Source organism: Staurois parvus, unplaced genomic scaffold (genome assembly GCF_062004578.1).
Source record: "Staurois parvus isolate SC_StPar_1 unplaced genomic scaffold, SC_StPar_1.0 ptg000414l, whole genome shotgun sequence".
Taxonomy (NCBI): Eukaryota; Metazoa; Chordata; class Amphibia; order Anura; family Ranidae; genus Staurois; species Staurois parvus.
In genome coordinates, this window is record NW_028318210.1 from 4,352,077 (window position 1) to 4,374,583 (window position 22,507).

The window sequence follows — 22,507 nt, forward strand, 5'->3', positions numbered from 1 at the left end:
TCTGTTTCAAACCTCCTCACAGGCATTTTCTCTCCCCTGCTGCAGTAGCTCTGAGCTCAGAGTTTGAGATCTTGCTCCCGTGATGGTGAAGGTGAACAGCTAGGCATCTCTTAGCAATGTCCTGGGAGGTATACCAGTCAGGCTTCATGAGGTACATAAATGGCATGTGTCTATAGCATGGGTGTGAAACTGGCGGCCCTCCAGCTGTTGTCAAACTACAAGTCCCATGAGGCATTGCAAGATTGAAAGTTACAAGGATGACTTCCAAAGATAGAGGCATGATGGAACTTGTAGTTTCACAACAGCTGGAGGGCCACTAGTTTGACACCCCTGACCTATAGCAAAGGCATTATTCAATTTTGGTCAAAGCTGCCCAGTTTGTTTTAATCTCCAGATGCCCTTCATCTGCAAAGGCAGTTTTTGGTAAAGATGGACTAGCTCTTTAAGGGATAATGGGTCTGCCGTATGGGGGATTCAGGGAATGATGAATATCAGCGGTCACTAAATGGCAGACCGTGGTCCGAGAACGGCCTGAGCAGCGCTCCCACCCGGACCACCAGCACACCAGACTAGAATGACAGATCTGCGGCTCAGCAGGGTGGTCGTGCCTGCAACTGATGACATCATGCGTGTGCCCCATCCCTTGCAGCTCACTGTCTCTCTCTGCCTGTCCACAAGTGTGTGCCCCGTCCCCTTCAGCAAGGATCCCAAAAAGCTCCTGCCTTCCACTCCTGTCTGCCCTTAAGATAGGGTGCCTTCTTTCATGGGCACTCTGGTGGGCACAACATAGAATGTGCCCATCTGAGTGACCCTTAGCATAACGTGCCCATCAGAGTGTCCCTTTTTATAAATCTGCCCATCAGAGTGTCCCTTAATATAAATGTGCCCATCAGAGTGTCCCTTAATATAAATGTGCCCATCAGAGTGTCCCTTAATATAAATGTGCCCATCAGAGTGTCCCTTAATATAAATGTGCCCATCAGAGTGTCCCTTAATATAAATGTGCCCATCAGAGTGCCCCTTAATATAAATCTGCCCATCAGAGTGCCCCTTAACATAAAATGTGCCCATCAGCATACCGCTTATTTTATGTTGAGAGCCACTCTGATGGGCATCTTTTATGTTAAGGGGGCATTCTGATGGGCTCATGTTATGTTAAGGGGGCACATACTATGCAAAGGGGCACTCTGATGGGTGCATGTGATTGAAAGGGGCACTCTGATGGGTACATGTAATTGAAAGGGGCACTCTGATGGGGAACATGATGTAAAGGGGCACTCTGATGGGGAAATATGATGGAAAGGGGTACTTTGAGTGTAAGGGGGCACTCTGATGGGAATATCTAATGTAAGGTGGCACTGTTATGGGGATACCTGATGTAAAGGGGCACTCTGATGGGCACACCTGATGTGATGGGGATACATGATGTAAAGTTGCACTCTGATGGCGACACCTAATGGAGCCCACTGATGGGCATACCCTATGTAAGGTGTCACCGTGATGGGGGAACCTTATATAATGGGGCACTCTAATGGGAGACACCAAATGTAAGGGGGCCCTCTGATGCAGAAATCTGATGTAAGGGGGTACTCTGATGGGAATGCCTGATGTAAGGAGGGCACTCTGATGGAAATGCCTGATATATGGGGGCACTCTGATGGAAATGCCTGATGTAAGGAGGGCACGCTGATGGCAATACCTGATGTAAGGGGGCACTCTGATGGAAATACCTGATGTAAGGGGGCACTCTGATGGGGATGCCTGATATATGGGGGCACTCTGATGGAAATGCCTGATATATGGGGGCACGCTGATGGCAATACCTGATGTAAGGGGGCACGCTGATGGCAATACCTGATGTAAGGGGGCACTCTGATGGAAATACCTGATGTAAGGGGGCACTCTGATGGAAATACCTGATGTAAGGGGGCACTCTGATGGGGATGCCTGGTATAGGGGGGTACTCTGATGGTGGCAACTGATTTTTGGGGGAAGACTGATAGTGGAACCCACTGTAATAAATTACTCTAGAGGGGGAACCTGATGTAAGAGGGAACACTAATGGGCACATTTATTTTCGGACCTTGGCCATAGGTTTTAGTGCCCGGACCTCCTTGAAGTTTAATTCAATGGTGTATATAATATCTTGGACAGAGCTCAATGTTCAGTACTTCTGTCCATGATTCTTTTTAATTTGCTCTAACAGTGGAATTTTCAGGACAAGTTCTCAGGCGTCTATCCTCCTCCTCTAATGGGTAATTGGTGGATCTCAGAAGAAGGGGACAGATATCTCACAAGATCGCCCCAAAAATCAACGTTTGTGCAAATAAATGTAAATATCACGGGCAGAACACTGCGCTGTACTCCTCCCTTCGTCTCTACCAGGATTACAATCACAGCACGCAGCTCTGCCTGCCCCGCCTCTACCAAGATGGCTCCCCTGTAGCCCCGCCCCACCAATCCACACGCGTTCTCCGCCCTCTTCCGCGCGTTGCACGCTGGGCCTCGCGAGCAGCGCTGCGGCGTGAGTGCGGCCTAGTCCGTGAATCAGAGACCCGCCTCACAGGAGAACCTAACGACGGAGTCCCAGAGCCGAGAGGACGCCGAACTTTCCCGCCGGTGACTCGTAGAGCCTCAGTGAAGACAAGAATCGCTCAGTCCTCTGTAAAGTCAGGCGGCCCCATCCTAGCCGGGGTAGGTGAGCGAGGCGGCCTCAGTGTGCCCGTACACGGGGGACAGGGGAGTTCAGGGGGACGGGGCGGCCGTGTGGTACGGAGGGGGTGCCTGTCCGTTTTTCCTCCCAGCAGTGCGGGGTGTGTATTGTGTGCCACAGAAAAGGCCTCATCGCCTGTCCTCTTCTACCTGCTGGACTGAGGGGATGGCGGGAAGACCTCCCAATATGTCCATCTGTGTGGAGGGCAGGCCGCCCATTCATTCTCCTAGTCTGGGAGATGGAGGTCTGTAATGTAACCCCCCAATCCCCGTACTCCAGACAAGGGTGGGATGTCCATGTTACACATACGGCTCACCCTTATCCATTGCATGGCAGATCTCCACAAACACATGGCCGGGTACCCCTGACACCTTGCCCTGTATTTGCCCCCAGCCCAGTGCCCTATATCCCCCCCCAGCCCAGTGCCCTATATCCCCCCCAACCCGGTGCCCTGTACTTGCCCCCCCCCCAACCCGGTGCCCTGTACTTGCCCCCCCCAACCCGGTGCCCTGTATTTCCCCCCCCCCAACCCGGTGCCCTGTACTTGCCCCCCCCCCCCCAACCCGGTGCCCTGTACTTGCCCCCCCCCCCCAACCCGGTGCCCTGTACTTGCCCCCCCCCAACCCGGTGCCCTGTACTTGCCCCCCCCCAACCCGGTGCCCTGTACTTGCCCCCCCCAACCCGGTGCCCTGTACTTGCCCCCCCCCCAACCCGGTGCCCTGTACTTGCCCCCCCCCCAACCCGGTGCCCTGTACTTGCCCCCCCCCCAACCCGGTGCCCTGTACTTGCCCCCCCCCAACCCGGTGCCCTGTACTTGCCCCCCCCCAACCCGGTGCCCTGTACTTGCCCCCCCCCCCAACCCGGTGCCCTGTACTTGCCCCCCCCCCCCAACCCGGTGCCCTGTACTTGCCCCCCCCCCCAACCCGGTGCCCTGTACTTGCCCCCCCCCCCAACCCGGTACCCTGTACTTGCCCCCCCCCCCAACCCGGTGCCCTGTACTTGCCCCCCCCCAACCCGGTGCCCTGTACTTGCCCCCCCCCAACCCGGTGCCCTGTACTTGCCCCCCCCCCAACCCGGTGCCCTGTACTTGCCCCCCCCCCAACCCGGTGCCCTGTACTTGCCCCCCCCCCCAACCCGGTGCCCTGTACTTGCCCCCCCCCAACCCGGTGCCCTGTACTTGCCCCCCCCCAACCCGGTGCCCTGTACTTGCCCCCCCCCAACCCGGTGCCCTGTACTTGCCCCCCCCCAACCCGGTGCCCTGTACTTGCCCCCCCCCCAACCCGGTGCCCTGTACTTGCCCCCCCCCCAACCCGGTGCCCTGTACTTGCCCCCCCCCCCCAACCCGGTGCCCTGTACTTGCCCCCCCCCCCCAACCCGGTGCCCTGTACTTGCCCCCCCCCCAACCCGGTGCCCTGTACTTGCCCCCCCCCCAACCCGGTGCCCTGTACTTGCCCCCCCCAGCCCGGTGCCCTGTATCCCCCCCCCCCCCCAGCCCGGTGCCCTGTATCCCCCCCCCCCCCCAGCCCGGTGCCCTGTATCCCCCCCCCCCCAGCCCGGTGCCCTGTATCCCCCCCCCCCCAGCCCGGTGCCCTGTATCCCCCCCCCCCAGCCCGGTGCCCTGTATCCCCCCGCCCCCCATCCGGTGCCCTGTATTCATCCCCCCCCAACCCGGTGCCCTGTACTTGCCCCCCCCCCCAACCCGGTGCCCTGTACTTGCCCCCCCCCCCAACCCGGTGCCCTGTACTTGCCCCCCCCCCCAACCCGGTGCCCTGTACTTGCCCCCCCCCCCAGCCCGGTGCCCTGTATCCCCCCCCCCCAACCCGGTGCCCTGTACTTGCCCCCCCCCAGCCCGGTGCCCTGTATTTGCCCCCCCCCAGCCCGGTGCCCTGTATCCCCCCCCCCCCCAGCCCGGTGCCCTGTATCCCCCCCCCCCCCAGCCCGGTGCCCTGTATCCCCCCCCCCCCAGCCCGGTGCCCTGTATCCCCCCCCCCCAGCCCGGTGCCCTGTATCCCCCCCCCCCCAGCCCGGTGCCCTGTATCCCCCCCCCCCCCAGCCCGGTGCCCTGTATCCCCCCCCCCCCAGCCCGGTGCCCTGTATCCCCCCCCCCCCAGCCCGGTGCCCTGTATCCCCCCCCCCCCAGCCCGGTGCCCTGTATCCCCCCCCCCCCAGCCCGGTGCCCTGTATCCCCCCCCCCCCATCCGGTGCCCTGTATTCATACCCCCCCCCCATATCCGGTGCCCTGTATTCATCCCCCCCCCAACCCGGTGCCCTGTATTCTCCCCCCCCCTCACCCTGTGCCCTGTATATCCCCCCCCTCTCACCCGGTGCCCTGTATATCCCCCCCCCTCTCACCCTGTGCCCTGTATATCCCCCCCCTCTCACCCTGTGCCCTGTATATCCCCCCCCCCTCTCACCCGGTGCCCTGTATATCCCCCCTCTCACCCGGTGCCCTGTATATATCCCCCCCTCTCTCACCCGGTGCCCTGTATATATCCCCCCCTCTCTCACCCGGTGCCCTATATATATCCCCCCCCCCTCTCACCCGGTGCCCTGTATATCCCCCCTCTCACCCGGTGCCCTGTATATCCCCCCTCTCACCCGGTGCCCTGTATATCCCCCCTCTCACCCGGTGCCCTGTATATCCCCCCTCTCACCCGGTGCCCTGTATATCCCCCCTCTCACCCGGTGCCCTGTATATCCCCCCTCTCACCCGGTGCCCTGTATATCCCCCCTCTCACCCGGTGCCCTGTATATCCCCCCTCTCACCCGGTGCCCTGTATATCCCCCCTCTCACCCGGTGCCCTGTATATCCCCCCTCTCACCCGGTGCCCTGTATATCCCCCCTCTCACCCGGTGCCCTGTATATCCCCCCTCTCACCCGGTGCCCTGTATATCCCCCCTCTCACCCGGTGCCCTGTATATCCCCCCTCTCACCCGGTGCCCTGTATATCCCCCCTCTCACCCGGTGCCCTGTATATCCCCCCTCTCACCCGGTGCCCTGTATATCCCCCCTCTCACCCGGTGCCCTGTATATCCCCCCTCTCACCCGGTGCCCTGTATATCCCCCCTCTCACCCGGTGCCCTGTATATCCCCCCTCTCACCCGGTGCCCTGTATATATCCCCTCTCACCCGGTGCCCTGTATATCCCCCCCTCTCACCCGGTGCCCTGTATATCCCCCCCTCTCACCCGGTGCCCTGTATATCCCCCCCTCTCACCCGGTGCCCTGTATATCCCCCCCTCTCACCCGGTGCCCTGTATATCCCCCCTCTCACCCGGTGCCCTGTATATCCCCCCTCTCACCCGGTGCCCTGTATATCCCCCCTCTCACCCGATGCCCTGTATATCCCCCCTCTCACCCGGTGCCCTGTATATCCCCCCTCTCACCCGGTGCCCTGTATATCCCCCCTCTCACCCGGTGCCCTGTATATCCCCCCTCTCACCCGGTGCCCTGTATATCCCCCCTCTCACCCGGTGCCCTGTATATCCCCCCTCTCACCCGGTGCCCTGTATATCCCCCCTCGCCCGGTGCCCTTTATTCTGCTCCCCCCCCGTCAAGGTGCCCTGTATCCCCTCCCCCGACACGGTGCCCTGTATCCCCTCCCCCGACACGGTGCCCTGTATCCCCTCCCCCGACACGGTGCCCTGTATCCCCTCCCCCGACACGGTGCCCTGTATCCCCTCCCCCGACACGGTGCCCTGTATCCCCTCCCCCGACACGGTGCCCTGTATCCCCTCCCCCGACACGGTGCCCTGTATCCCCTCCCCCGACACGGTGCCCTGTATCCCCTCCCCCGACACGGTGCCCTGTATCCCCTCCCCCGACACGGTGCCCTGTATCCCCTCCCCCGACACGGTGCCCTGTATCCCCTCCCCCGACACGGTGCCCTGTATCCCCTCCCCCGACACGGTGCCCTGTATTCTTTCCCCCCCCCGACACGGTGCCCTGTATTCTTTCCCCCCCCCGACACGGTGCCCTGTATTCTTCCTCCCCCCCCCCCCCCAACACGGTGCCCTGTATTCTTCCTCCCCCCCACGACACGGTGCCCTGTATTCTTCCTCCCCCCCCCCCCGGTGCCCTGTATTCTTCCTCCCCCCCCCCCCCCCAAGACATGGTGCCCTGTATCCTCCCTCCCCCCAAGACACGGTGCCCTGTATTTTTCCTCCGTCCCCCCCGACACGGTGCCCTGTATTCCCCCCCCCCGACACGGTGCCCTGTATTCCCCCCCCCAACACGGTGCCCTGTATTCCCCCCCCGACACGGTGCCCTGTATTCCCCCCCCCCCGACACGGTGCCCTGTATTCCCCCCCCCCGACACGGTGCCCTGTATTCTCCCCCCGACACGGTGCCCTGTATTCTCCCCCCGACACGGTGCCCTGTATTCTCCCCCCGACACGGTGCCCTGTATTCTCCCCCCGACACGGTGCCCTGTATTCTCCCCCCGACACGGTGCCATGTATTCCCCCCCGACACGGTGCCCTGTATTCCCCCCCTCCCCGACACGGTGCCCTGTATTCTCCCCCCCCCTCCCCGACACGGTGCCCTGTATTCCCCCCCTCCTCCCCGACACGGTGCCCTGTATTCTCCCCCCCCCTCCCCGACACGGTGCCCTGTATTCCTCCCCGACACGGTGCCCTGTATTCCCCCCCTCCTCCCCGACACGGTGCCCTGGATTCCCCCCCCTCCCCTCTCACCCGGTGCCCTGTATTCCCCCCCCTCCCCCGGTGCCCTGTATTCCCCCCCCTCCCCTCTCACCCGGTGCCCTGTATTCCCCCCCTCCCCTCTCACTCGGTGCCCTGTATATCCCCCCCCTCTCTCACCCGGTGCCCTGTATATCCCCCCCCTCTCTCACCCGGTGCCCTGTATATCCCCCCCCTCTCTCACTCGGTGCCCTGTATATCCCCCCCCTCTCACCCGGTGCCCTGTATATCCCCCCCCTCTCACCCGGTGCCCTGTATATCCCCCCCCTCTCTCACCCGGTGCCCTGTATATCCCCCCCCTCTCACCCGGTGCCCTGTATATCCCCCCCCTCACCCGGTGCCCTGTACATCCCCCCCTCTCGCTCGGTGCCCTGTATTCCCCCCCGACATGGTGCCCTTTATTCTGCTGCCACCCCCCCCCCCCCCCCCCGACACGGTGCCCTGTATTCCGCTTCCCCCCTCCCCCGACACGGTGCCCTGTATACTTGCCCCCCCCGACATGGTGCCCTGTATTCTTCCTACCCCCCCCCCCCCCCGACACGGTGCCCTGTATTCTTCCTCCCCCCCCCCCCCCCCCCCCCCCGTCACGGTGCCCTGTATTCTTCCTCCCCCCCGACACGGTGCCCTGTATTCTTCCTCCCCCCCGACACGGTGCCCTGTATTCTTCCTCCCCCCCGACACGGTGCCCTGTATTCTTCCTCCCCCCCGACACGGTGCCCTGTATTCTTCCTCCCCCCCGACACGGTGCCCCGTATCTCCCCCCCCCACGACACGGTGCCCCGTATCTCCCCCCCCCCCGACACGGTGCCCCGTATCTCCCCCCCCGACACGGTGCCCCGTATCTCCCCCCCCCCCCCGACACGGTGCCCCGTATCTCCCCCCCCCCGACACGGTGCCCCGTATCTCCCCCCCCCCCCGACACGGTGCCCCGTATCTCCCCCCCCCCCCGACACGGTGCCCCGTATCTCCCCCCCCCCCCCCCCGACACGGTGCCCCGTATCTCCCCCCCCCCCCCGACACGGTGCCCCGTATCTCCCCCCCCCCCCCGACACGGTGCCCCGTATCTCCCCCCCCCCCCCCCGACACGGTGCCCCGTATCTCCCCCCCCCCCGACACGGTGCCCCGTATCTCCCCCCCCCCCCCGACACGGTGCCCCGTATCTCCCCCCCCCCCGACACGGTGCCCCGTATCTCTCCCCCCCCCGACACGGTGCCCCGTATCTCTCCCCCCCCCGACACGGTGCCCCGTATCTCTCCCCCCCCCCCGACACGGTGCCCCGTATCTCTCCCCCCCCCCCCGACACGGTGCCCCGTATCTCCCCCCCCCCCCCCGACACGGTGCCCCGTATCTCCCCCCCCCCCCCCGACACGGTGCCCCGTATCTCCCCCCCCCCCGACACGGTGCCCCGTATCTCCCCCCCCCCCCCGACACGGTGCCCCGTATCTCCCCCCCCCCCCCGACACGGTGCCCCGTATCTCCCCCCCCCCGACACGGTGCCCCGTATCTCCCCCCCCCCGACACGGTGCCCCGTATCTCCCCCCCCCCCCGACACGGTGCCCCGTATCTCCCCCCCCCCCGACACGGTGCCCCGTATCTCCCCCCCCCCCCCCCGACACGGTGCCCCGTATCTCCCCCCCCCCGACACGGTGCCCCATATCTCCTGCCCCCCCCGACTCGGTGCCCCGTATCTCCCCCCCCCCCCGACACTGTGCCCTGTATCTCTCCCCCCCCCCTTCCCCCCAGACACGGTAAACCCGTATTTCGGCTTCATCAGACCATAACACATTTTCCCACATGCTTTTGTGAGACTTCAGGTGAGTTTTTGCAAAATTTATCCGGGCTTGGATGTTTTCTTCGTAAGAAAATGCTTCCGTCTTGCCACTCTACCCCATAGCCCAGACATATAAAAAATACGAGAGATTGTTGTCACATGTACCACACAGCCAGTACTTGCCAGATATTCCTGCGGTTCCTTTAATGTTGCTGTAGGCCTCTTGGCAGCCTCCCAGACCAGTTTTCTTCTCGTCTTTTCATCAATTTTGGAGGGACGTCCAGTTCTTGGTAATGTCACTGTTGCACCATATCTACTCCACTTGATGACTGTATTCGCTGTGTTCCATGGTATATCTAATGCTTTGGAAATTCTCTTGTACCCTTCTCCTGACTGATACCTTTTAACAGTGAGATCCCTCTGATGCTTTGGAAGCTGTCTGTGGACCATGGCTTTTACTGTAGGATGCCACTAAGAAAATGTCTGGAAAGACCTACTAGAACAGCTGAACTTTATTTGGGTTAATCAGAGGCACTTTAAATGATGCAAGTGTGTACTGACTCCTATTTAACCACTTGCCGTCTGCCTGCTGTTTATAAACGGCAGGACGGTAGCACTCCAGGGGCGAGTTGCCGTTCATAAACAGCACCCGCCATTTCTAGCTGTGCGCGCTCCCTGGGAGTGCGCAGCACCGCAATCCAGTCCCCGCTGTGTCCTCTGGACACAGTGAAACACCGATCGTCGGATGGGACCTCTGTACGAGGTCCCGATCATGTGATCACTGATTGGCCAATCAGTGATCACATGCAAAGTAGTAAGCAAGATGTCACTTGTGACATCATTGCTTACTACGTGTGAAATCTGTGAATGATCAGAGGTCACATGGTACAAGGCTATTCACAACAGCCTTGTACCATGTGACAAGCTGTGACCAATCACAGCTCACTGAGTAGTTCTCAATGGCTGCAAGAATGCAGAGAGAGAAATTATTATACAGTATTTATATAGCGCCAAAGGGTTTGCTCAGCGCTGTACAATAGCAAGGGGGACAGAACATGAGACAAAACGGTAACCATACAATACACAAGGGGTTCGAGGGCCCTGCTTTTTCGAGCTTACAATCTAGGAGGGAGGGGAAAGTGGTACAGGATGAAGTGGCTGTGGGGGGTGGAGTGGTGGGAGAAGTGCAGGAGATCAGTTGTTAGGTGAGGGTGGGTAGGCTTCCCTGAAGAGATGAGTTTTCAGGGTGCGCCTGAAGGTGAGGAGGGTAGGTGACAGTCTGATGGATTGGGGTAGGGAGTTCCAGAGGATGGGGGAAGTCCTGGAGAAGTCCTGCAGTCGGGCGTGGGAGGAGCAGACCAGGGAGCTAGAGAGTAGGAGGTCCTGTGAGGAGCGAAGGGCACGGGTAGGGTGGTATTTGGGTATCAGGTCAGTTATGTAGTTTGGGGCGGCATTGTGAATGGCTTTGTAGGTCAGAGTTAGCAGTTTGAATTTGATGCGCTGAGCAATCGGGAGCCAGTGAAGGGATAGGCAGATGTGGATAGGCAGGTGGCAGATGTGGAGCGGTTGGCGAGGTGGATGAGTCTCGCTGCTGAGTTCAGGATAGACTGGAGTGGGGATAGCGTTCGTTTGGGTAGGCCAGTGAGAAGGGAGTTGTAGTAGTCCAGGTGTGAGATGATGAGGGAGTGTACGAGTTGTTTAGTAGTGTCTGGGGTGAGGAATGTACGTATCTTGGAGATGTTGCGGAGGTGGAGCCTGCATGACTTTGATAGTGATTGGGCATGAGGTTGGAAGGAAAGGTTTGAGTCCCGGGTGACACCCGGGACTTTGGCGTGTGGGGTGGGAATGATGGTGGCTTTTCTAGTAGTGATGGGGGGTGGGGCATGGGCTGGGGGGAAAACCAGGAGCTCGGTTTTGGACAGGTTTAACTTGAGGAAATGGAGTGACATCCAATCTGAAATGATTGCTTTTACATCCTATACGGGTGTAAAAGCAATCACTGTAAAAAAAAAAAAAAAATCATCACCCCCCACAAGTAGTACAGTGTCACCATGGTGACACTGTACTGCTAGGGTGACAGTATGTAAAAAAAAAAAACATAAATAGAAAAAAAAAATAAAAATGTTTAAAAATTATAATTTTTGGTTATAAACTAATTTGGCTTATTTTTTTTGCTAAAAAGATAATGGAAAACATTTTGACCAAGATTTATGATGAAATATTATTTATTTGCAAAATTTTATAAGAAAAACACTTTTTTTCAAAATTTTTGGACTTTTTCATTTACATAGCAAAAAAAAATAAAAAACCCAGCAGTGAATAAATACCACCAAAATAAAGCTTTATCTGTCTCAAAAAATGGTAAAAAATTCATATGGGTACAGTATTGCATGACCGCGCAATTGTCATTCAATGTGTGATAGCGCTGAAAGCTGAAAATTGGCCTGGACAGGAATGGGGTGAAAGTGTCCGGACTGGAAGTGGTTAACATGGATTTTTAATGTAATTGCTTGATTCTGAACACAGCTACATCCCCAATTACAAGAGGATGTGCACACTTATGCAACCGCATTATTTTAGTCTTTGTTTACTTCACAACCCCCCCAAATATTTCAGTTTGTTTTTCAATTGAGTTGTACAGTTTGTAGGTTACATTAATTTCTTCCGGTCCGCTCTATAGCAGAAATGCTGCTACAGGGCAGCACGGGTGCGCAATATCACATATATGATTTTGCCGTTCCGGGTAGGAAATTTGCTCCCTCAGTTGTCAGTCACCGAGTCCTGGCCGATGATTACTCGCCGGCACCCGGTGATCACTAAGTATTACCGACGGGGGAGAGAACTGTATGTAAACAATACAGTTCTCTCCCCTGTCAGCTCCTGCGCACTGCTTTCTATAGCTTTGCATATACAAAGCAGTGTTCTTACAATTGAAAGCACTCACACAGCATACTGTGAAACAGCCCCTTCCTGCCATTAGTACAGTGTCAGTGCTTTTTATTAGTACTGATCACTGTATTGGTGTCACTGGGGATGTTAGTGACACCAAGTCAGTACCCCCCTACTGTCAGAATGCCCGCTATAAGTCGCTGCCATTACTAGTAAAAAAAAGAAAAAGACGTAGCAGAATACATGTTGCCCTAAATTTATGACTAAATTTTATTTTTTTTTTATTGTACGTTTAATAGCAAAAAGTCAAAAATATTGTTTTTTCTCAAAATTGTCGGTCTTTTTTTTGTTATAGTGCAAAAAATAAAAACCACACAGGCATGACCATGCAATTGTCAAAGTAACGCAGCGCCGTAACGTAAAAAATGGCCTCATCAGGAAGGGCAGTAAATCCTCTGGAAGGCATGTGGTTAAAGGTGGAAAAAGTTCTGAAATGATTTATCTTTGTCTCATTTTTGTACATCACAGAAACCTGAAATTTTAACGGGTGTGTAGACATTTTATATCTACTGTATACACATGGTATATTGCCAAAAGTATTGGCACACTGTTGGGTGGGGGACAGCTATACTGCACAATGCCTTCAAGGAGGCTAGTTGTTGAGTCCTGGGGCACATGACAAGGCACTGGAATCTAGTGACACCCATGCTTGAAATTTAGATCAGGAATAGTGTATCAAACTTCAATTACAATATATTGCCAAAAGTATTGGGACACCCCTCCAAATCATTGGATTCAGGTGTCCCAATCACCTCCATGGCCACAGGTGAATAAAATCAAGCACCTAGGCATGCAGAATGGGTCCATCCATGAAATTTCCTTGCTACTAAATATTCCACAGTGATCTGTTAGTGGTATTATAACAAAGTGGAAGCAACTGGGAACAGCAATTCTGTGGTAGGCTGCATAAAGTGATAGAGCGGGGTCAGTGCATGCTGAAGCGCACAGTGTGCTAAAGTCACCAACTGTCTGCAGAGTCAATAGCTAAAGACTTTCAAACTCGGTGTGGCCTTCAGGTTAGCACAACAACAGTGCATAGAAAGCTTTATGGAATGGGTTTCTGAGAGTCCTGACCTCAACCCAATAGAACAGCTTTGAGATGAATTAGAGCGGAGACCGTGAGCCAGGCCTTCTCATCTGACATCAGTGCCTGACCTCACAAATGTGCTTCTGGAAGAATGGTCAAACATTCCCATAGACACACTCCTAAACCTGTGGACATACTTCCTGGAAGAGTTGAAGCTGTTATAACTGCTAAGAGTGGGCCAACTCAATATTGAACCCTACGGACTAAGACTGGGATGACATTAAAGTTCATGTGCGTGTAACGGCAGGCGTCCCAATACTTTTGGCCATATAGTGTGTGTATATGTGTGTGTGTATATATATATATCTATATCTGGGCATCCCGGGTTGCCATGGTCACTAGAAATTTCGTCCTGGGTCCACACACTGCCTCCCATTGACTTCAAGGCAGAGTCGCCTCCCATCGACTTCAGCCTGGTTCACACCAATGCGTTTTTACTGCTTTTTGCAGAAACACACTACAATCCATTTTACATGGTTTCTTATGGGACATGTTCACATGCGCGTTTTTCAGCCGCTGCAATTTTGGGAAAGGTCAGGGACTTTTCAACCTAAAAAGCAGTGTTTTTGCTACAGTAGGGTTCAATGGAGATGCTGCTGAAATGCATGCTTTTGCCGTGTTATGTGTCCTTTTTTTTTTTTTTTTCTGCCCATCAACAAAAACATTTCCCTTTTAACAAATAAATATCCCTGAACAAAACACAGTAAAAACAGCAAAAACGCGTGTGTACAAACACAAATGGCAATTCAAAAATGAATCAAAGGCAAGCTGCATTGGTGTGAACCAGGCCTTTAATGCCAATACACCTCCCATTGACTTGGGTGCTAAAACTCCTGTCAGTAGCAATCCTTTGTGAACACTCATCTCTGCATGGTCCTCTTATCACTTGCAAGTCTGGAACGCACCACTACAAACTCGCACAGGACCCTTTTTATAATGGCACTTAAAACATAATGCATGTGGATCGTGTTTGTGTGAACCACCTTAATAGGAACATCTAACCTGTCATGTGAATCTGTGAGTTTGAAAATGCATCCAGAATTGCATAAGTGTGAAGCAGGGCAGCTCCATTCACACCTAGGCATTTTGGGATTGAGGCAGAATTGCTGTACTTGCGAAACACAGGTTCAGGTGCCATTATTTTCAATGGTCCCTAAAATGTAGTGCAGTTTTGCCATGATTATTGCAAATTTAAATCGCATGAAGCTTGTTACCCAAAACTCACCTTGCCTCGGGCGCTGACAACCAATGCTACGGAAAAAAAAAAGTGACTGATAACTTTTTTTTTCTTCTAGCTGACAACTAGATTCAAGCAGGGGTGTAGAAACATCTTGTCCATGGACTAAATCAGTGTCTCAATCTACTTGTCCAGATAAAAAAATACATTTTAACCAAAACCATGTTTAAATCTGAAGTGCTTTTAGGAATGTGTGGGGCTTTTAAAAACAAAAGAAGCTTTATGGTGACTTAAACACTTACTGTTTTTAACATTGCACTGTTTATCTCACCTCCCTGGCTAGTCTAAAAGATCCTGGATGTCTCCCCTGTACTTCACTGGATGTAATGCAATGCAGATCGCACTGCATTACATTCTTTCCCGTGCTTGGTGGCGGGGAAATCTGTCAATGGGGACCTGTAAGTGATGTCATAACTTCACGTTTGGGTTAGGACGGGGAGGGGAGCGGACATGTCTGCTCTCCTCCCTCCCCTATATCCACCGGCAACCTGTTGAACTGGGCCCGCAGTTTGGCAAACGGGGCCTGGGAGACATATCAGGAATGGGGACGGAGCCTGGCACTGTAGTGTGCTGTGTGGAAGCAATTGGGTGGCAGTGCAGCCACCAAAATGCTTCCACCTGACAGGGGAGCCATGTTGCTTGCCTGCAGCAGGGCTAAAGGTAAAAAAAAAAAAAACCTACCTACCCAGCGCCCGGAACTACATGTCTCTGGCGTTGGGCGATATTAATTGAATATCCCTGTTCAAAGCAAATTTGTCAAGCCCTGATATATAGTATATATAAACCTCCCTTTTCTAAAAAAAAAAAAAGTAATACATTATAATGGTTATGTAAAAGTAGCCAATCTAAACCAAAAAAGAGTATAAGGAGCATGAAGAACCAGACTATACTATGGTGTGTGTATCTAAATCCTCATAAAGCCTATTGAGTACCATAGTACCTAACTTGTAGATCCAGAATGTCTATCTACACAATATGAGAAATTTTCAATTGTCAGATAATTGAGCATTGTTTCAAAAACAATTTGAGATCATTTTTATATTGTGTTGATGTTTGGTGGAAACTTCCTTTATGAACCTATGGTGTTCTCCGATCCTCTTACATAAAGTGCATAGACCATACACCACAAATTCACTGGAGCAATTAATACTTTTTCTAATTGAATTTGTGCATCCATCACAGTTACTAAACGTGGATGCCCATGTGAAATTAACTGGCATGTCAAGCAGCCACCCTTTTTAAAAAGAAAATACCCACTCTGTTGTAAAAAAAATATAGCGTATATTTGTATTAACACCTAGTGGCCTACTGCGGGGCAACAATATTTTTTATAATACGAGTTTGGGTAAAGTGGGACCAAATTTGAGATCAAGAAAAAGAGAGTGCCAGCTTAAACAGATGGTGCAATATCTTCAATTAAATCTTGTAATTAAATTTACTTTATCTGTGTATGTCCTACTGTCATTGGTGTCTGACTTGCTCATAACATATCTATTATAAGCTTCCGTAACCAAATCTTGTGGGTACCCTTTCTCCCCAAACAAAAAGTACCAAACTCCCCTTTTATAATTTTCAATTTTGGTGCTTTTGTTTGAGTCTACAGAATTGGCCTGTTGGAATGTTATTCCAAGAATGGTGATGGCAGCTCTGGTAATATGAGTTGCCGGTAGTGGGCTTAAAGTGGTTCCTGGTAATAATTGCCTAACCCTCATGTGTCAGCTCGAGACAGTGGGTGAGGGGAGAAGATACCTGGTCTGCTTTCACAGTGGGGGCCCATGTAGTAACCTGTTGCGTGTTGCGCCCTGGGCACAGGTGTAACATGTTATGAAAGGTGAACTTATCCTTTAACCGTACCATCCCCCCTCCCCCGACTGACAGTGCTGCTTTCTACTGTGTCCTGGCTCATTCCTCCAGAGTTGTGTCTCACTAATACAGGTGTGTTAGTGGCTAGATCACCAGGTGAAAAAGCTGCCACATCTAATGAATGGTAAACTGAAGTATAATACAATTTTGGTTTGGGGTTTAAGAAATAGAAAGCTACCAGCTCTCACAGATAATCGAGCCCACTCACGTATAATTGTTTATGTTGTGATTGGCCCTGAGAGCAGACTGCCCGATTCCAGTCCCAATAACTCGCATGTGATTGCAGCACGAATGAGTACATGCCAGTGGGCACGATTACTGCGATAGCCGGCAGCTTCCCATGGCTTTCAATGGGGCTATCTCTCATAGCTAATCGCGGGAACCTTCATTGGGGCTCTTACTTGTAATTGCCAGCAGGGTGCATTCTCAGGTGTGAACGAGGGGTCTTCAAAAAGTTTCTACACTTTTATATACACACACAGACAAACAGACACACATAAAATGTGTGTAAACTTTTTGAAGAACCCTCCTATTTGACTTTATTAACCTTTTAGCGACCACCTACTGCAGATTTACTGCGGCAGACTGGCCCATGTATCCGCTACCCTGACTGCTGTCATTCGATACAGCACAAGCTGATCAGCTGGTCCCGGTCAGTGTATATACCACCGTTTGTAGACTTTCATGCAAACCTATTAAACACTTATTGATATTTTTTTTTTTTACCAAATACATTTTGGCCTAAATTTATGAAGAAATTAGATTTTCAACATTTAATTTTATTTTTATTGAATGTTTTATAGCAGAAAATAGTTTTTTTCATTTATATATTAAAAGTAGTGAATACCACCAAAAGAAAGCTCTGTGATATAAATTTAATTTGGGTACAGCAGTGCTCGACATTGGCCAGGCTCCCAGTCGCCATAGCGACCAGAAACCGCGTACTGGCGCCTGGACCCCCGTCAGCCCACACTGCTCTGCTGTCTTGGACCGGCACCTCTCCTCTGTGTAACCCAGCATTCTGGGACCCCCAGAGTCTCCCCATCCCTTCTTGTGCACAGGCGGAACACAGAGATGCACAGCTCCATGAAAGCCAGCTCCCTGGAGAAGACCGCAGCCCCCCCCCAAGCCCATGGAGCCTCACCAACTGCTCCATCCACACCACGGAGCCCCTTCAACTGCGGCGGTGCTCCCTATCAGTGTACCAGAGTCACCGGGCCCACCAAGTCCTGCCACCTGTGCGATAGCGGACAGTTCCACCTCCAGCGCATCACCAAACCCCCCAGCTGTCCTGCAACTCCTCACCTGTCCCTGTCCTCCTCCTGTGACACTGCTTCCCACCTGTGATGCTGCTCCTCACTTGTCCCACTGCTCCCCTCCTGTGACGCTGCCGCACCCCTCCCCCTTCTCCCATGACAATTCATTCTGCTTGCCCCCACTGGTCTTGCTGCCCCTTGTCCCGCTGCCTTCCTTCTGTCCTGCTGCCGCTCCCCCCATCTGGCTCTTAACTTTTTTAGCTGGCTCCTAGATTCAACAGAAATTTGTCAAGCTCTGGGGTACAGGGTTGCACGAGCGCACAATTACCAGTGGCCTTGGTCCTTAAGGGGGTAAAACATTCCGGAGCTTTAGTGAATGTTCAATGAGATGGCATTTTCTGATGAATTAAATGTTTACAGACACAAGACTTTTTTTTGGAATTCACTTTAATTTAGTTTCTAGGACAAATATAATACTATTATGTAATTTGAAGTATGTTAATGTATTTTTCACTTTCAAATAGGTTGCTTTTGCAGTTATGTCTTACCCACCGCATCTAAATCGACCCCCAATGGGGATTCCTACTCTTCCTCCGGGAATACCTCCTCCACAATTTCCAGGATTCCCTCCACCTCCTGGTAAGTGCATTTTTTTCAAAATTCATATTGAGTTTGTGAAGGCAAACTCTCCTTTTCAACTCAATCATTGTTGAAAAACATTGCTTCAAAGTAGAGTTAGATTTTCATTTACTGGTGTTTTTTTTTTTTTAAACCAGTTCTCGCCTGGGCCAATAGCAAAATGACTGCCGAGCGGGAGTCCCAGCGATCCGAGTGGGTGTTATATAACGTCCTCCCAGATCGTGTCTCCCACGGGGCAGCGCTGGGGCAAGATCTGTTACCAGCTGTGCCCAAGGGACACAGCCAGTGACAGATCTGTGTACCAGCCCATTGCCAGCACCTTGTGACTGCGGTGACCAATCACAGCAGGTCACATGACAATTGTAGACAATGGCTTCCTTTCATGCCATCCATTGCATACAATTGTCACTACCTGTGATTAGTCACAGTAATCACATGGTACCAACTGGGCCAATCATAGCCCATATGTGTCATGTGATTAGCTGTGGCCAATCACAGGTAATCACAACAAAAAACCTGCATGAATCTATCTCTTTCATTAAATGCTTGCTTATAGCAATGAAGTTCTTTGTGTAAATTTTGTAAAATAAAAAATGTTGATCGCTTCCCCAGAGTAGTACAGTGTTACTATGGTAACATTATACTACTCTGGTCACAGTGTGTTATGAAAAAAAAAATCGTGAAAAAATGTAATTTTAAATTATATATATATATATATATATATATATATATATATATATATATATATATAGTGTCCCTGATCACCATACCTTTGCAAAAAGGGGTCATTTGGGGGATATCTGTACTCCTGACATTTTTGGACCTCTAGAAATTAGATTGGCTGTCAGTACTTCGGTATTGATCAATTTTCACTTATATACCATAGTTTGTGAACACTATAACTTTCCTACATACTGAATAATACTGATTTGGGCTCTTTTTACCAGAGAAATGTAGCAGAACACATCTTGGTCTAAATTTATGAAGAACTATTTATTTGCAGAATGTTAAAACAGAAATGAAGAAAAGCGTTTTTTTTTTCTTCAAAATTTCCTTTGATTTTCTTAGTCTTTTTTTTTTTGTTAATTTAGCAAAAAATAAAATCCCCAGTGGTGATTAAATACCATCAAAACAAAAGGAAGCTCTAGTTGTGTGAACAAAATGATAAAAATTTAATTTCGGTACAGCGTTGCATGACCGCGCAATGGTTATTCAAAGTGCAACGCTGACAATTGGCCTGTGCAGGAAGGGGGTAAAATTGCCTGGTATTGAAGTTGTTAAACCCACCTAATTCTTTGCTGCCAATCGCCCATATTTTACTGTTATAGCACTTATCAGATCAGTGTCAACCTTAAAAAATATGAGGTTTATCTGAACATTCATAAGGGATGCTGCAGACCATTGAGACATATACCCTTGTGTAAGAAGGATATGCACTACGCAGTATGCTTTCTCATTATAGCCACATAGCTGAAGGTAAATCTAAAGGAAATGAAACAAGAAAATTGTATAATGTATAAGCAGCCTTAGTGTTGTAAGAGGTTTACTATATTAGATTGTTAGGGAAACAAGTTTTCAGAATTCCTTCCTTCTTTAGATTCATTACTTTTTCATTCTACTTTACCCATAAAGTGTTTTTAGTTTTTGTGCCCTTTTACAATTTCATATTATGAATAATATATATATATGTTTTTAATAGGAACTCCAATGATACCCGTACCAATGAGTTTAATGGCTCCAGGACCAACTGTAAGTCTTTTTCTACTGTATCATAACATTCAATCTTAAAAATGATAAAGGTACTTCTGTGTTTAGTGAGCTGCGTTTAAAATACATTACATCCAGCTTTGAAAGTGAACCCCTATGTGTGTTCTTCCTATGTTTTGAAAGATTTCACCGAACGCCTAAACCAGTGTAAATATTGCTCTGTTTACATTCAGCTTGTTTGCATCTTACTGCAGACAGGAATAAGAGCAAGATGCACAGGAATAAATCCTTTGGCAGGCACATATTTGTATTTAACCACTTTACAACTGCGCTACAGCTGAATGACGGCTACAGCGCAGTTTTCTAGTTCTGGAAGGGCATCATATGACTTCCTCCCAAAACGCGCCACCAGCAGCGTGCACCCGGCACTGTCTGTGATCGCTTTGTCCTTTGGACACAGCTGATCACATGGCATGGTAAAATGCCAATCACAGTGGCCTTTTACCATGTGATCAGCTGTGTCCAATGACACAGCTGATCACAAAGTAAATACTGTTGCTGGTTATTGGCATTACTTTCCTCACGCTGTCACAGCTCTCCCTATAGTCAAAAGAATGCATGCAGGAGGAGGACCCTGGAACATACACAAGACATATGCCTTGTTTAGGAGGTTAACAATGTGCATGGGACTGTTTCAGCTGATCGAGCAGGTCTGCCAACACTGCATGATTTGTTCAATGTCAAGAGAGACAGAAGCCCAAGTTCCATTCATGACTCGGAAAACATTGGCTTTACTGGAAGTGCTAACTGCTGACTTCCTAACTCTCAACCCATCTAAAGATGGACACTACCACAAACTCACCATTGTGGACCACTTTACCAAGTTTACCTATTTTGTGGTAGCTTTGCTGACACACAACCAGACCACCAAGACAGATGGTGTGCAAACACTTTTTACTCTCATATGGCTTCCCACAAGAGATACATTCTTATCAGATAAAGATACCCTGCTTAGAATGCGAGCTCTTCCAGGTGCTCACTGGGCATCGGGAAACTCATACAAATGAGCGCAGAGAGGCCACTCCAGGTGGCAGCATGTGAACAGTTAATCATGAGCTCACCACTGCTGCCTTGTTAATGATTTGCATTATGAAGAGAAGTGAAAAAAATAGGCGCCGTGGAAAATGCTCTCAGTCAAGCACCTTAATGAAGGTGCATCATTTTTGGGTGAGACAAAGTAGCAAATATAATAAAATTTGACCAGCCTGAAGTGAACAGTTTGACTCAAACGGATGCCCCGTCCGCTCTGAAGGGAGCTGAGATCGGAGAACGCTCCTGTTGGCTTCAAATCACGTGGTGTCAGCGTACCTGCGTCCCGAGTGGTGTCACCATGGCAAGCGAAGGCAGTGTCCGGTGTTGGCTTCAGCTGGGAGCGTGTGTAGGGTTACCAAGACGCCATGTTTCGCGCAGTTGCACTTTGTCAAGTTGTGATTTGAAGCCAACAGGAGCGTTCTCCAATATCAGCTCCCTTCAGAGCGGATGGGCCGTCTGCTGGAGTCACACTGTTCACTTCAGGCTGGTCAAATTTTATTATATTTGCTACTTTGTCTCACCCAATAAAGATGCACCTTCATTAAGGTGCTTGACTGAGAGCATTTTTCACAGTGCCTATTTTTTTCAGTTAACTGGGCATCGGGAAGACACATACCACCCCGTTCCACTTTCAAGGTAACCGGATGTGTAAGAGGTTCAATCACACAATGATCATGATATGCCTATCCACAAGAAGGGGAGGAGATGAACTCACTACTTGGCCAAACTACAGTCATACACGTTATGTTCAGCCACACCCTCAGGGGACCCACCGATCTTTGGGGCACTCTCCCCACTGAAAAGCTGGGACGCATGCCAAGATCCTGGATTCAAGAGGGGAAGCATTGGCAGTTGAAGGTGCAGCAGTTCATAAAAGATCTGTCCTTGGTAAAATAAGAAGAGTCAGATCTTCCATATGCCATCCCTATCCAATTCAAGGGCACACACATCAACAAGATAACCTACAGTCTCTGAGATGAAGCTCCTGGCATTTTCTTGCACTAACCTATTCAAGGTGTGTTGGTCTATGACATCCAAAAAGGAGTCACCTAAAACAGGCTGAGAAGTCTACATCATAAACGACTCAAAATTCTTGAAGGCCATGGTGGGGCTCCTGCGAGTAACAACCCCAGTATAGGAACCTCCAGCACTGCTTCTATTAGAAATACAATAGTGACTGACCCCTGTCCTCTCATTGCTTCCCAAGCCTTACAGAGAAGTCACAGAACCCAGCAGCACTGCAGAACCTGATAACCAGCCAGCTTGAGTTCTCGGTCCTTTGGTACAATCCTCTGATCCACTAGCCCCCAATACATCTGACAAAGAGAAGGCCACATCACCAAGTCCCTGAGAACGGGGCCAAGACTCAATCTTGTCGCTCCCAGAAGTCTACTTTTGGGAACTCCCCCTGAAAATCTTGCACACAAAAACTTTGTCCGAAATACGAACTTGCTGGGAACTGCAAGTTTAAGTCGGGTGGAGTGTAGCAGTGT

The 22,507-nt window shown here is 51.6% G+C and overlaps 1 protein-coding gene across 1 annotated transcript in view; it reads left to right on the forward strand.

Annotated features, from left to right (window-relative positions):
* Positions 1–2,481: 2,481 nt before the first annotated feature.
* The window catches only part of RBM25 (RNA binding motif protein 25), a 55,464-nt gene continuing 35,438 nt past the window's right edge, over positions 2,482–22,507 (forward strand). The window contains exons 1-3 of the mRNA XM_089686867.1: positions 2,482–2,694; positions 18,101–18,215; positions 19,915–19,964. Coding sequence (XP_089542993.1) covers positions 18,116–18,215; positions 19,915–19,964 — 150 coding nt within the window. The 5' untranslated portion in view covers positions 2,482–2,694; positions 18,101–18,115. The remainder of the gene's footprint in view (positions 2,695–18,100; positions 18,216–19,914; positions 19,965–22,507) is intronic.